General features: G+C 42.1%; 2 protein-coding genes across 2 annotated transcripts in view; one reads left to right on the top strand and one right to left on the bottom strand.

Moving 5' to 3' along the window:
- gan (gigaxonin) overlaps positions 1 to 15,676 on the bottom strand; it is a 322,832-nt gene that overhangs the window by 140,464 nt on the left and 166,692 nt on the right. The gene's annotated exons all lie outside the window — the stretch shown is intronic.
- tat (tyrosine aminotransferase) overlaps positions 6,786 to 15,676 on the top strand; it is an 11,158-nt gene continuing 2,267 nt past the window's right edge. Inside the window, exons 1-9 of the mRNA XM_034878680.1 lie at positions 6,786 to 7,031; positions 7,981 to 8,270; positions 8,719 to 8,823; positions 9,012 to 9,079; positions 9,679 to 9,837; positions 10,406 to 10,544; positions 10,789 to 10,841; positions 15,026 to 15,178; positions 15,291 to 15,419. Coding sequence (XP_034734571.1) covers positions 7,027 to 7,031; positions 7,981 to 8,270; positions 8,719 to 8,823; positions 9,012 to 9,079; positions 9,679 to 9,837; positions 10,406 to 10,544; positions 10,789 to 10,841; positions 15,026 to 15,178; positions 15,291 to 15,419 — 1,101 coding nt within the window. The 5' untranslated portion in view covers positions 6,786 to 7,026. The remainder of the gene's footprint in view (positions 7,032 to 7,980; positions 8,271 to 8,718; positions 8,824 to 9,011; positions 9,080 to 9,678; positions 9,838 to 10,405; positions 10,545 to 10,788; positions 10,842 to 15,025; positions 15,179 to 15,290; positions 15,420 to 15,676) is intronic.

The raw sequence follows: 15,676 nt of genomic DNA on the forward strand, positions 1-15,676 counted from the left end.
TTGTATTTCTGTCTGTCTGATTGATGCTTGTGTTAAGAAATAAATCAGACATTACTCAACAGTTACTCACTACTTGAGAAGTTTTTTCATCAAGTAGGCTACTTTTTTATTCTTACTCAAGTAATTATTTGGATGACTACTTTTACTTTTACTTGAGTCAAATTATTCTGAAGTAACAGTACTTTTACTTGAGTACAATTTTGGGCTACTCTACCCACCTCTGGTTGTCAGTCAGTCGGCCCAGCAACGCTTTGGTCCCGGCTGAAATAGCTCTACAGCTGTTAAATGGATTGCCATGAAACTAAATAATGGATGAAGCTTCATTGTCAGAAAAGCAAAGCCAATGCAGAAGATCCTGCGCTCCATCTCATTTCCAGGAGGGGGGGACCCCACTGGTTACAAAAAGAAGTGTGTTTCTATAGAAGTCTAACCCGACTTTCACTTGACTTATTACCTCAAGAAACATTTTCCGGAGTTGATGGCTTCAATCACTACTTTCATGTGTTCTTCAATAGTACATTATGGTCCCATTTATTTTAAAATAGCCAATAAATCAGGGATAATTTAGGGGCGTGGCTTAACACTGAGCTGTCAATCATCACAGAGGCTTAGCAATGCGTATCCATGACACTGTGGACATTAATGTAGCTGTGAACAAGTTCTTGGGTGTTGTCCATTTTTTCTTCTTAAACTTTTAACCTCTCACTGTGTTTTCACTTCATCAAAGTTAATTACAACATTTAGAACAACTTCATCCTCCCCAGCTCCACCCTCGCATCCAACATAGTCACATCCAGTTGCAAAAACCAAGATGGTGTCGGCAGTATTGCCAAAAGGCTTTAAAACGCCAGTCCACAAACCAATGGCTGACGTCACTGATGCTACGTCCACTATTTGTACAGTGAATTTCACCATATTGTACAGTCATGATTCCAAGATGAAAAGGAAATCCAAACCCTGTGTGAATAGGGCTACAGAGCCAGAAGCACAGAGTCTGCCTCTCCCATAAGGAATTCTAAGTAATGACAAAATTGCTGGCGCTTCAACATAATACAAGTCTTCCACGATCGCACACCCCGCAGTTGCTAGTAGCCAAGGAGAACACGGAGGATTAAATGATGATGGACTCTAGAAGAGGTAATGATCTTCACTCGACTTTCTGCGTGCGAAAGTCGGCGAACGCCACCCTTTTCTGAACATAAACTGAGAAATACAGAAAGAATCAGGTGGAGCTGATAGTCACCCACAGTTACTCATTAACTTATCCTTTATGTCAGGCAGATGTGGACCTACAGTATACCCCATGAACTGCCCCCGGGAGTCATGTGTACTTTTCTCTTGTATCAGCCAATCAGGTTAGTAGAAGTGAGCTCTGTACGCAGGGTTTCCTGTGGTATGACACAGCCACCTGCATGATGCTACAATGTACAAATGACAGTTGAGCCCCTATAGACCTGAACGGAATATTACCAAGGGTGCACTGAGGACTCTGTTGGCATAGTAGCTCCAGGTTCAGACTCTGGTGGAGGTAAAATGAGGACACTTGTGACAGGCTTTGGACCTGAGGGTTGATTTGTAAATATGCCCTTGAAGGATTCCTCCTGAACATAAAGCTCAACATGTGTTTTTGCCTGTGGCATTCAGTCACTGAAAAGTTGTGTTCTTTCCACTTTCTAATGAATTTCCTATTGGGCAAAGGAAGGTCTGGGAACTTAGTCAACTATTAAGATCACACATTCTTTAGCAAGCGACTGAATGAGATCTACAGTTAAAGCAACCTTGAGTGAATCAGAGTCTAGTAGTATCAAATGTTCATGTCCAGTGGAAGTAGGGGTTTGAACTAATGACTAACCTGCTATTTTACCAAGGTATCAAAACTTCAAATCAAATTCTTCAGTAATCAGAAGTGATTCCACATAAGTTTTACACAGGCCTAAAACCGACCCATGATGTCAAAGTGTGCCCCAGGGTTTGTCAGTAGTTATATTACTATTGGGTATGTTTACAGGTGCAATGGAATTATTCAAATTAAACAATTCAGGTTAAAATAATTCCTGTTTGATCAATCCAAATTCAAATATAAATGATTCAAATTCAGTTCTAGTGACACTTGTTTTCATGTTGCTAAAAGTCTCTTTTGCCCCTGTTTATTTATTGCTCTCGCCTTCATAGGATGTGTTCATGCTGCTCAGGAGCCATGTCCTGTATTTTGTTTGTGCACAGATGCAATCACCAGCATTGGGAGACCAAACGATCAAGGCAAAGATCCAGGGGATAGATTGTGCAAGTATTGACTTATTATGTAAGTCTGTATTAAAAGGAAAATCCACCCAAAAGTATGATTTATTTAGACATTCACAGCCTTTTAGTCAATAAAGCTAAAATGTGAACACCTATTGACAAGATGGAAATCACCACTTTCCATTCCAATTGATGAGGTCATATCAGTCCCCATGGGTGACTCTGTGGGCACATTTTATTTCATATTGAGATATTGCGTATATCAGATATGCAACAATCCAACAGTCTTATTAGAATAACCAGAAAGTGATTAACTGATTTACATAATGACATGTGCTGTGTCCCAGAAAACAATATATAATTCTATTTTAGGGTGGATTTTCCTGTTTATTTATCCATCCTAGGTGTATTAGCTGTGTATGTTTACTGGGTTTCTCCTCGTATCAGTGTTGCGTCAGATACCTGTGATGTTGCACGTTCTCACCGTGAGGCTAAAGAGCAACGACTGATTAAGTAACAGCTTTGTTTTTCATCGTTTTTAAATTCATTTTTAGTGATTATTTTAAAAGACATAATAGGATTTTTTTTAAATACTCAGATTTTCTTTGTCTTTGGAAATGACAATGTGTTAAAGTTTGGGTCCAAGGCGGGTAGCAGTGAGCGGTGCTCCAGGTACAGTACCTGTAGCAGTGAACAGTACCTGTAGCAGTGAGCGGTGCTCCAGGTACAGTACCTGTAGCAGTGAGCGGTGCTCCAGGTACAGTACCTGTAGCAGTGAGCGGTGCTCCAGGTACAGTACCTGTAGCAGTGAGCGGTGCTCCAGGTACAGTACCTGTAGCAGTGAGCGGTGCTCCAGGTACAGTACCTGTAGCAGTGAGCGGTGCTCCAGGTACAGTACCTGTAGCAGTGAGCGGTGCTCCAGGTACAGTACCTGTAGCAGTGAGCGGTGCTCCAGGTGCAGTACCTGTAGCAGTGAGCGGTGCTCCAGGTGCAGTACCTGTAGCAGTGAGCGGTGCTCCAGGTACAGTACCTGTAGCAGTGAGCTGTGCTCCCAGTACAGTACCTGTAGCAGTGAGCGGTGCTCCCAGTACAGTACAGGTAGCAGTGAGCGGTGCTCCAGGTGCAGTACAGGTAGCAGTGAGCGGTGCTCCCAGTACAGTACAGGTAGCAGTGAGCGGTGCTCCAGGTACAGTACAGGTAGCAGTGAGCGGTGCTCCAGGTACAGTACAGGTAGCAGTGAGCGGTGCTCCAGGTACAGTACCCGCCACACTGCAGTGCAAGGGGATGCCCATTGGACGCTTTCTTATTTAATGAGACTATGACGGGTGCTGACTGCACGTGTAGCACACAAAATTCTTATTAAACCTCCTTGACAACATAAATGTGCATGTGCATGCACACACACACACACACAAACACACATATATACACACACACACATACAAACTAGCCTTTTGGCTTATCCTGGCTATAAAAAAAAGAAACTGCTATAACTCTAAAAGTCAAAGCTTTGACTATTTTTGAGTGCATGTTGACAACCCCCCCCCCATGCAGATTTATGAAAATGAGGGGCCTCCCCCTCGATGGAGTACGAGAAAACGACTTTGCAGTTTTAGAGGAAAGCTGAGGTCAAACCTAAGGGGCACACAAGAAGCCAGCTACAACAACTTTCATAATAATTAATCCAGTTGTTTGGCAATAGTAATAAATATACAATAACCACTAGCCTTCCGTCATGCATTTTTTTAACCACTTAATCTCTGTCATGACTCTCTAAGGACCTTCCTTCACTGTCACTAATTTCCTCAAAGGAAGTGGGAACTGAAGAGATGCCGACCCCCCCCACCTCCTCCCCAGTTACCAGGAACAGCTTGACTGACAGGCTGTACTGTAGCCAGTACTTTTCCACAGATGTTGTTTAAGTGTTACTCCCTTTTTCGCCTCAGTGCCAGCTTACAGTAGTAGGCCTATTGAACATTAACTGCATAAAATGGGATATATTTGAGAAATGCTTTCTGGTGTAACAACACTAGATCCTCAGTGTGAGTTTGTCTGTCTGACGCAATGATTGAACACAACGCGGTCTAGAGGCTCCTCCTGCAGACACTGAAACATGAATTCATGTTTTGTTGACTTAGCTGTTAGCCTTAGTATGTCATGACCCTCATGAATATGTAACTTTTTGTTTGGGCAGGGAGCACCCTGTCAGAAAAAAAAGAGTATGGTTGAGGCCCATTTATGTTCTCTAAGGTAGAGATATTCAACAGGGGTCCGGGACCCATAGGGGGTCCTCAAAGTCATTGCAGTGGGGCCACATTATTATTGTTGAATAATAAATCCAATATATTATTAGCAAATATAAAGCACTGATGATAGGCTGACTGACCTATAGGTTAGGTAGTCACTAAGTTCCACATATCCAGATCATCATAAGGATTCACTGTGTCACATGTTTAATATTAAAACATGATCTATAAAATCATACCAACAAGTATTATTTTAACACTGTCGTATTCTATGCAAAAAGGTATGTCTAACGACTTTAGGCCTCCCACACATAATCGTAGGCCTGGTTTAATATGCAACTTAATTTGATACCATATAGGTATGTGGTAGAGTCCCTGATCTGTCTCTGTGTAAGGTAACAGGTCCGATGAGGTCGAACTGCGTGTCGTGTACATCACCCTAGTTGATCCTTAAGGTACTGAACGTTTTCTTAGTGGATAAGGTAAATATGTCCCTACCATTTCTCCAACATATAGAATAGGGACACCAAAACAGAGATGCTGTTGGGGGATGGGATAGTTAGTGTGTCAGCTATTTTCAGACAACTGTCTCTAAGTTATACAATTTCATGTGATATTCAGCTAGCTAAAGGCTGTCAAAATCTGAAATATGATCCGTGATCTGAAGAGATTTATTCTCTCTGACCTCTAAACGTCACTATCAGCCACACAACATGTGTTCTGCACAGAATGAGCCTTTAAATCAGACACATAGCAATTAAAATCCATCCGATTCAAAACCAATAACCAGCTAATTGTTGAAAAGTTGATTCGGAACCAATCAGCTGATGGATTAGCTGAGAGCCAGGTGTTTCCCAGCATGCTCTGGGTCTACCCGGGTCTTGCAGTGAAAACCAACTGCGCTGCCTGCGTCTCAGAACTGCGGCCGCCTTGCTCTCATGAGATTATCGTTGCCTACGTGTCCATGACGTCAGACGAAAGTCGGGATCAAGTCGGGGTCCCACTTATAAATTGTTGTTGACTTAGATGTTATACTCTCACATCTTTTGTAGGCATTTCTTCAAACCAATCCCAACTGTCATGGGCGGGGCTAAACTCCGGACAGAGCCACGGTGCCGCTGCTAAATAGTCTCAGGAAGGAAGTTGTTTTGGTGGAACATGTGTATGTTCAGAAGTAGTTTTAGTCGTCAACAGAAAACTCTGATTGTACAGATAGTCTAACTAGCTGTCTGGATTTACCCTGCAGAGATCTGAGGACCAGGTAACCATAGTCCTCAGATTGGACAGATAGTCTAGCTAGCTGTCTGGATTTACCCTGCAGAGATCTGAGGACCAGGTAACCATAGTCCTCAGATTGGACAGATAGTCTAGCTAGCTGTCTGGATTTACCCTGCAGAGATCTGAGGACCAGGTAACCATAGTCCTCAGATTGGACAGATAGTCTAGCTAGCTGTCTGGATTTACCCTGCAGAGATCTGAGGACCAGGTAACCATAGTCCTCAGAAATCAGCCGCAGGTTAGAATTACATCCCAAAGGACTTGGCATAGTTACTTAATCTTAAATTTAAATTTTTGCTATTTCTTAATTTCCATTGTCTTAAGTTGAATGATTTGTGACATATGTGCCTCTTTGTTTTTGTGTGTGTCTGAGGACTCTACTGCAAACCTCTGGGTACAAATAAAGTGGGCTAACTAATAAAGTAACTAGTCATGAAGAAGTTGATCTGACGTCTGTCAGCAGTGATGTCATCACCAGCCTCATCCTGTTGTATTGGACACACTGGAATCCTTGCAGTCTGTCAATCATTGATGGCCTGAGCTCTACTGTGCACCAACACTAAGGTTGGGGGCTCAAATCCCACCAAGGTCATATTCAATCTCTCACCTTAGGCTGGGGAGTCAGAAGTTTTGCATCAGACTATGATAGGAAAAGAAAAATGAAACTAACATAGATACAGTATATTAGGCAAATGTGTCACTGACTATCAGCTAGGATCAATGAGCAGAGTGTTGGTAAAGATAATGACTGTAGTGGATTTCATTGTGAAACTGGTCTTTCTTGTTTTTGTGTTCACTGTCAATGTCAGAGGTACTTGTACTGGTGATCTGTTGGTTTATTTGGACATAAGGTAGTGACGTTTCATAAAGACTGTAACATAGATACATATGGATACATATATAACATCCACTATTTGAATATTATGGTAGGCTAGTTTTAAATGTCATCCCTGCTGCGGCCGTATTGGCGGACTTTGTGCCGTCTGGGTTTTGATGCCGGCGCATGACGCACGCCTGCAGCCCCCCCGGCGGGATTTGACGCTGTTAAAGTTGTGAGCTGGTATGGTTCTGATTAGTGGTGTAAGAGGGGTGTAATGGTCTTGCCTCAGTCTCCACCAATGGAAATATGGGCAAGGCTCAACACCCATCTTCGGGTCTCCTGCTATATAACCGGCGTGCACCCCCCTCCTGTCCATCTTCGGTAACGGAGGCTAATTAACGCGCCGCAGCTTTTCTGAAGAGACTTTCTGTTGCATCTTAAATGACGTAAGTACAAGTAGGATTATGAGTCTTATTTGATCATTTCAATTAACGCTCTGCTGTTGAGCAAATGTCATAAGAATGGAGTTGCAAGCATTATAAAGGCACGTTTTTCTATTTGTTTTATTCATTATTTATGAATTTATGACCCCTGTCGGTTCAACAAAGAGGGTTAACTCAAACAGAACAGAATCTCTTTTGAGTGCTTGAAAATGAAATATAATATAATACAAATGGGAGAACCCGGCAGAATTAAGAAAGAAAGTTTAACTAAAATGTTTATCTGATATCAACTGTTGAATATTTGCAGAATACGATGCGAGCTATTTCATATTTACATATTAATCTTTATTCTGAGTTTTATTTTATAATAATTCCGAATTGTATGCACAATTTCGGGGCAGATTTTTTTGCAGTTGGACATCGGTCGAGAAATCTCCTCTGTCGGAAGAAGCATTCATATCATCTACTTAAGTAACCTTAAAAGTAGCAATAAGCCCAAAAATACTCTGCTACTGACAAAGTATTCGCTCATGCGTGGTTATCAGAGTATGAATGCAGCCTGGAGACCTCCAGGCTCATGCGTGGTCATCAGGGTATGGCTGCAGCCTGGAGACCTCCAGGCTCATGCATGGTCAACAGGGTATGGCTGGAGCCTGGAGGTAGGGAAAGACCATAGACTGTATATTATTAAAATTAAGTAATATACAGTTGATAAAGAAGACTCATCTCTGATGGGCTCGCCTAGCTATTCATACCCTAACCACGACCAGTCCCACTGTTCTCGGCTAAACATAACCCTAATGAGTTCCATAATCAATATTCATGAGTCTTCCCCTGCAATCCTGTAATAAAGCTTGCAGTTCAAGTTAAGTATAAGTACCTCAAGATTAAATTGAAGTTTGAGTAAATGTATTTTTCTGCCCCAACACTCATCGTCCATCACCTTCATTAGTTCTAGGCTGGATAACGAGTGCAGCTTGGTTCAGATGAATGGGACTGGAGTCCACGGCAAAAGCCTGAATGGGAGCGGAGTCAAAGGGAAGGGAGTAGGACATGGGAACAACATCCACCACGTCAGTGTGAAGGGCAGTTTGTATCCAGCCAAAGCCAAGAGCCGCAGGCAGCGATGGGAGGTGAAGCCCTCGGAGATGGCCAACAACACGCTCAATCCCATCAGAGCCATAGTGGATGGGATGAAGCTCACTCCCAACCCGGATAAACCCATGATCGCTCTTTCCATAGGTGAGACGCTTCCGGCATGACTAGACTGGGGATTTTAATCTGTCTGGACACACCATTTTGTTGCTTACATGCAATGCAAATTTGTAATTATTAATTAGTTGATCGATAAGCAATAACAAGCAATAAATCCGTCAACAGATAAACACTATTTAGGTCAATCTAATAACGTGGGATTCTAACCAGTATAGACCAGCTACCTCCTTCGATTTCCAATTTGTTTCTAAAAAGATTGGAAATAAAGCAGACCAATAACTTACCTACATGACATGAATTGCAATGGTATATTGTCCAACTAGTGCGTTCACTGTCTTATTTATTTTAATTTGACAACAACGCTACTACCCTGTTACATGTACTACATAACGTGACCATTCTCCATGCGTAGAGGGGTACTTTGTTAAACGCTGAGTCGTCACTGTGGACTGATTGCTGACTATCTGTTCTCCAGGGGATCCCACTGTGTTCGGAAACATGCCTACAGACACCGCTGTACTGCAGGCCATGAAAGACGCCATCGACTCCCAGATATACAACGGCTATGCTCCTTCCGTTGGTAAGTCACACTAAGCAGTAAACTCACTCCATCTTTAGGTTAACGTTCGTGAACTTCAGGAACCAGAAATCGTCTGATCTCAGTTAATAGCATACTATGTGCTCATGTCAGTTATGTCCTACTACAAAGAAGGACATGTAGTGGCATTTAAAGTACTGTACGTCTGTTTTCTTTGTTCCTAACCACAGGTTACCTGAAGAGCCGACACGCGGTGGCCAACTTTTACACGTGCCCTGAGGCTCCCCTAGAGGCAGAGGTGCTTACTCCCTGAACACCTCATACTTTTGCTAATACACATTTTTATACATGCCTTTTCACCTTGGAACCTGAATCATAATATACTATGACAACCTAAAGTACACATGTCAAACGTAAGGCCAGTGGGCAAAATCAGGTCCCTCACAAATTTTGATCCGGCCCCCATACATATTAAGGTTTACAAACAATTTTGGCCTGCCTAGTTTTTGTCATGTCTTTTGGTGCTTTTTATTGTATTTCCAGTATTTCTGTTGCTTTAGTCAACCTTTTTTATGCTTTTAAGAATTTTCTTCGACATTCTTGCTGAACAAACTGTAGCCCTTGATGTGGTTCTGCTTTTCCAGTGTGGCACTTGGTGAAATTGAATTTGACACCCCTGCCCTAAGGGCATTGTTAGTGAATGAAAATTACTTCCAGCAGCATTGTGTAATAAACACGGTACCTGCAATATTATGCAAGAGTTAATGTGTTGAAGTGTTGGAACCTACTTGTTACAGTGACTTTATTCTCATCGAGGACTAGAGACTGTTGAGTTGTGTAAGTGGTTTTGGTGTCTAAGCTTTTTCAAAGTAAAGATCACCACCCTCTCTATTCCAGGATGTCATTTTGACCAGTGGCTGCAGTCAGGCCATTGACCTGGCTATCAGTGTCCTGTGTAACCCAGGGGACAACATCCTGGTCCCATGCCCAGGCTTCTCCTTATATAAGACTCTGGCTGTCTCCATGGGTATCGAGGTGAAACTCTACAACCTGCTGGTAAGTAAGAGCAGGTCGCATCCCAACCCCCACTATACTGTTTATATTTTTGTGTCTATTCACTGACTCTTTACGTGAACATAACACTGCTGTTTTTGCCCATATTCTGGAATGACAATATTCCAACTAATCTGTTTACATGGCTAATGAAATTGAATATTCCACTAATATTCTAATTCATATGCAGCTATGCAAAAATAGGATTTTTTTCAAATTTTTCACCAAATTTAGTAGATGTACCGTTGCTCCCTGCGGTGCTTAGAAACGCCCAATACGATTATGATTGATTAAAGAAATGCCAATAAACCAGATCACGTTTTTCTCCTATTTCTGAATACTGTGGGGACTAGCCAGACCTTCCTTTGCAGCGCTGTGGAGGAAGGTCTGGCAATGTGCGACTACATTTGGTATTATAGTGGAATATGTGCATGTAAACACACTGAATGTAACAGGTTGCTTTCCTATGTTTGCAATAATAACTATCCCTAAAGATCTTCAAGACACAGGTATTATCATCATGTACAATAAAGTGTGTGCCCTCACCCAGACGTTCTTCTTTGATTTGCAGCCAGAGAAGTCATGGGAGGTTGACCTGCAACACTTGGAGAGCCTGATTGACGAGAAGACATCCTGTCTGATTGTTACCAACCCATCCAACCCGTGTGGCTCTGTGTTCAGCAAGGAGCACCTTCAGAAAATCCTCAAAGGTTAGCTCCACTTCTGCTGGCTTGGCATGTGAATGTGTGATGTGTTTTTGTTGTTTTCTCGAACTGCTCAAGACAAATTTCTTCTTAAAGAGACAATAAAGGAATATCTTATCTTTCTTAAGAAAAATAGTTTAAAAAACTTTGAATTGGCATAACAATTGAAGTCAGTGGCGAACATATGGATTAGCACATAAACAGCATTTGTGTCTTAGTGAAACAATTACAGGTTGCTTGTTTTCCCCAGTGGCCTCCAGACACTGTGTTCCCATTCTGGCTGATGAAATCTACAGCAACATGGTGAGTGCTCCCACAGGCCTTGGCCCTTTGAAACACCACTGAGCCACTGTTTTCACTACAGGGACAGCAGAGGTTGGGCATCATTTTAAATTGAACAGTTCTGATTCCAGTTGCAATTCTTCCTTTTTCTTCTGGTTTTTATTGATTCTTGATTCTGATGCTTTGGGAGGGGGAGTTGGAACGAGTTAAATGCCTATTTCACAGATAGAATGTTGCTTACTGTACTTCATGGTTGCAACACAACAAGCCCCTGGAGGTTAAGTGGCTGCTACTGAAACCAAAACTTAAATTTGGAAACCAATGATCGGATTTGAAACCCAATTTTTCAAAACTATTTCTATGAAAACAAAGTTGGGACTGGTTCTTGATGCCCAATCCTAGTGACAGCAGAGGTTGTGTTTCTGAGCCCGCGCTCTGTGAAAGATGCAAGATTATAACAATATAAAAAAGAGACTTGGTATAGGATTGGTATCGGTCGATATTCTCATTTGAGGCATCGGAATTGGGGAGAAACAAAATCAGATCAGTGCTTCCCTAATTTCTGCTTAATCCCCGATACAGCAGTAACATTGAGGTGCATTCAGGTGAAGTTGGAAAAGCCATTTTGCGATTTGTAGTTAATTTTTTAGGTATAGCTGCAGTGGAGTCATACTCTCAGGCAGTCAAATTATTGGGTCTTGGTAATTTAAAAGAGTATTGACTAGACGTTTTGATTGAAGTACTTCACAAGGCCTGGCTAGTCCACACAGCATTCCACAATAGGAGAAAAATGTGCTCTGGTTTATCGGCATTTCTTTAAACCAATCACAATTGTCATGGGCGGGGCTAAGCTCCGGACAGAGCCACGGTGCCTCTGCTAAATAGTCTCAGGAAGGAAGTTGTTTTGGTGGAACATGTGTACGTTCAGAAGTAGTTTTAGTCGTCAATAGAAAACTCTGATTGGACAGATAGTCTAACTAGCTGTTTGGATTTACCCTGCAGAGATCTGAGGACCAGGTAACCATGGTCCTCAGATTGGACAGATAGTCCAGCTAGCTGTCTGGATTTACCCTGCAGAGATCTGAGGACCAGGTAACCATAGTCCTCAGATTGGACAGATAGTCTAGCTAGCTGTCTGGATTTACCCTGCAGAGACCTGAGGACCAGGTAACCATAGTCCTCAGAAATCAGCCACAGGTAAGAGTGCCAATACAGAGATAGAGGATAATAATGGGATATCTGGCGGATGGCCGAAATCAAAGAGACAGACAGTGGGGGAGCAAACCCTTACAACAGGAAAATGATTCAACTTAAACGTTGACTATCAGAAAACAGCATTGCCAGCACATTCAGTCCGTTATCAAAAGTCTGTACTGGTCAAACATTACATGTACACAGATATTTATACGTACATAGACTCCTGTACACACACACACACACACACACACACACACACACACACACACACACACACACACACATACACACACACACACACCTTTCAGTTTTTGGTCTTTATACAGCTAAAGTATGTTCTTTTCAAAGTAAGTGCTAAATAGCATATAGTGTTGATCGTGGTGCTACTTTTGAAGAAATTGTTAGTAGTGTGATATTATAATGGACAAATTGTGGTTTGGTCCCTCCATTCAACAGAGTAAGAGGTTAATTACTGTAAACATTTAATGTATTATGGAGAGAGAAAAAGAATAGTCTATGGGTCTATGTGGGTGAAGATAACACAATACTAGAAATGAAAGCAGAAGTTAATAACCACAGCAGCATCACCTAGGAGTCCCATCCACATACAGCCATGTACATACCGTAGCAACAAAACTTTATTTCACAGCTACACAAAGCAAGGCTTACATCTGTGCTTCTCATCGCAGTGCAAGTGGAAACATTGAGTCGGGGTTGTCGGGTGCATTCACAAAACCACCGCCATCTGACAAGTTTACATTAAAAAGCAGGCAGACCAGAATGACTCTGCACTTTTTTGCAGCATGTGTTTGCAATTATTGCATTTTTGTTGGGTTATGGTGTAGCAGGAAGAGGGGCGGAATGGGGGTGTGTGGTGGGGGAAGACCACACGCCCCTTTTTCTCTATGATGGCAGGGTTTGGAGCTAAGGGGTCAGGGTGACTATGAACTGCAACACCCAAGTCAGGCTCGGTCAGAGGGGCATTATCCCTGTCCTCCATAAGACTCTTGGCAGTGAATTACGTTCTTACGTAACACGTGTCTGAACTGTCTAGTGCAAAGGTTCTCCATCCTTTTACAATAACGGACCATCTTTGAAATGTCTTCCTCAGCCAAGTCTCCCCTGAACAGTGCACATCGCGTGTTGGTACAAACAAAAGCCCGTATAGTATACAGGCTTTTGTTTGTGTCTGCTTTACTAAACTACAACCTGAAAACTGAAAAATAATGTTTAAAATGCTCAAATTCATTCATTTTTACAACAATATAAACAAGGCATAATTCCTAACATAATTAAAGGCTACTATAATTATGTTAGGAATTATGCCTTGTTTATATTGTTTAAACTTACACAACACTTACATAACGTACCCCTGCAGGACTCCGAGGACTATGCTGTGGAGAAACACTAGTGCACATTAAGTCAGGCATTATTGTTATAATCTTGCAGAATACATTTTTTCCTTTTTCATACATTTAATGCATGCATGTCTACGGCCAGTTCTGATGTAGTTAGTAATTGCTCCATGTGACCCTCTCTGTACTGTATCATCTGTAGCAATCTGGCCAATAGGATGCGGGGCAGTTCCCCGCTTCAAGATACTGATACTGGTTTAATGAGAACCAGCTTTGTGTGGAGCGCTGCAATCTCTGGTTACAGACCATCATCATCACCCGTAGCCTCTCTCTCTCTCTCTCTTACTCTCTCTCCAGAATAATTATTATATAAAAATGGTTGATGGGTACATTTTTACAGCTGTTTTGCCAATAATGCTTGATTTGTATGACTAAGAACCTGAAAAAAAGTTTAAAAAGTCAAGGCCTGCTTGTTGTGTCACATGATTTAAAAAAAGATTGCTCCTTTATTGTAATAAGTGAGGTCTAGTAGCGTTTAAGCTTCACTTTTTTATATCAGAAATAAGACAAATGGTTAAGATAGGAAGAGTAATCAATTAGATTACTTGTTACTGGAAAAGGTAACGCCTTTAGTAACGTCGTGATTTATAACGCTCTTATTCCCATCCCGGAAAATGACCATGTATGACAATGATGTGTCCTGTGGAAAGGGTCAGTAGTTGTGACAAATGACAGCCTCACTCTGCAGTTCCCCTATAGAGTATGCAGTGTTTTAGCATCTTTGAGTCCGGTGGGTGTTTTATCTCACTCTAACCTGATCAAGGACCTCGTTCCCAGTGGAAGCAGGCCGCCAAACTGCTGCGAACAAAGTGTGCAACCAGTGAAACATAGTGGCGGCATGATTAGCTGCTGAAGAGACAGATATATTTCAAAACAGGAATAACTGTATTTTAATTTACTAATTTTTAGTCTAGTCTCAGATGAAGAGGACTTTAGATTTTATTTCAAGACCAGTCAAGACCACAACTGCAAGGATTCCGCTAAACTGCCCGGGCATCGTCTGCCTATGTCTTAAAAGTTGCAAATGCAACCATAACTTGACTCATATCTAATTTATAATTTGTTACCGTAAACCCCCCTCTCCCAGCCCCATTTGCAAGCACTCCCAAGAAAGTGAATGCCGGAGACAGGAGAAAAACCTCTGGCTGTTTAACAGAAATCTGGTCTTGGTCTGGACTTGGGTTCACCCTACCTTAGTCTTGGTCTTGATCTTGACTTGTTCTCAAACCCTCAAAGTCTTTGTCTTGTCTCAGTCTCGATACACTCTGGTCTTGGTGATACCTTGGTCTCGGTTTGATTGGTCTGGACTTCAACACTGGTTGCGTTACATAACCTACTTCCTCTGTAAAGCACTGCTCCTCTCCTTGTACACTCTAGACCACGTATTGCTTTTTAACGCGATAGCAGTGAGAATGTGTTGTCGTGGCAGTTACTGTAGTTTACTTGACTTTACATGTTTGAAATATGGCCTCCATTTCAACGTGAGCTCCCCTTACCATCAAGCCCACTATCACTCAACATACTGGTCGGCTGCAACCATGGCTGATCTTCCCATCTGAACATATTTCATTTAGTTCTTATTCCTGTCCTCAGGTTTTCCCAGGTTGCAGTAGTCCTTCCGTGGCGTCTCTCAGCAGCGACGTTCCCATCCTTTCCTGCGGCGGCTTGGCTAAGCGCTGGCTGGTCCCGGGTTGGAGAATGGGATGGATCCTCATCCATGACAGGAATGATATATTTGGATCCAAGGTATGTAGGCTTTTTGTGCATTCTTTCATTCAACAGAAAGAGAAAAAGGAAGACTCCAACAGATTACTATTACATTTATCTAAGTGACACATGCAGTACGCCTCCTCTGCAGATTCGACAGGGTCTGGTGAAACTGAGTCAGCGTATTCTGGGAGCCTGCAGTATCATACAGGGTGCCCTGGAAAGCATCCTAAACAACACACCTCAAAGCTTCTACAATGACACCATTCACTTTCTGAAGGTACGCAGGGGTATAATAATTATTAATTATAACTAATATCTATTACCAACTCGATACTTCACTGGGACTTGAAATAGTTGTCTTAATAGTCAGCTAGTCTATATCCATGACCTTCTACTTCTACTTGCTGGAAAGTTCATTAGATGTCCCTCACTTAAGACAGATATCTGTTACCTTGTGTAACCTGGTCCTCAGGTCTCTGCAGGGTAAATCCAGACAGCTAGCTAGACTATCTGTCCAATCTGAGGACTATGGTT

Source organism: Etheostoma cragini, chromosome 8 (assembly GCF_013103735.1).
Source record: "Etheostoma cragini isolate CJK2018 chromosome 8, CSU_Ecrag_1.0, whole genome shotgun sequence".
In the NCBI taxonomy this organism is placed as follows: domain Eukaryota; kingdom Metazoa; phylum Chordata; class Actinopteri; order Perciformes; family Percidae; genus Etheostoma; species Etheostoma cragini.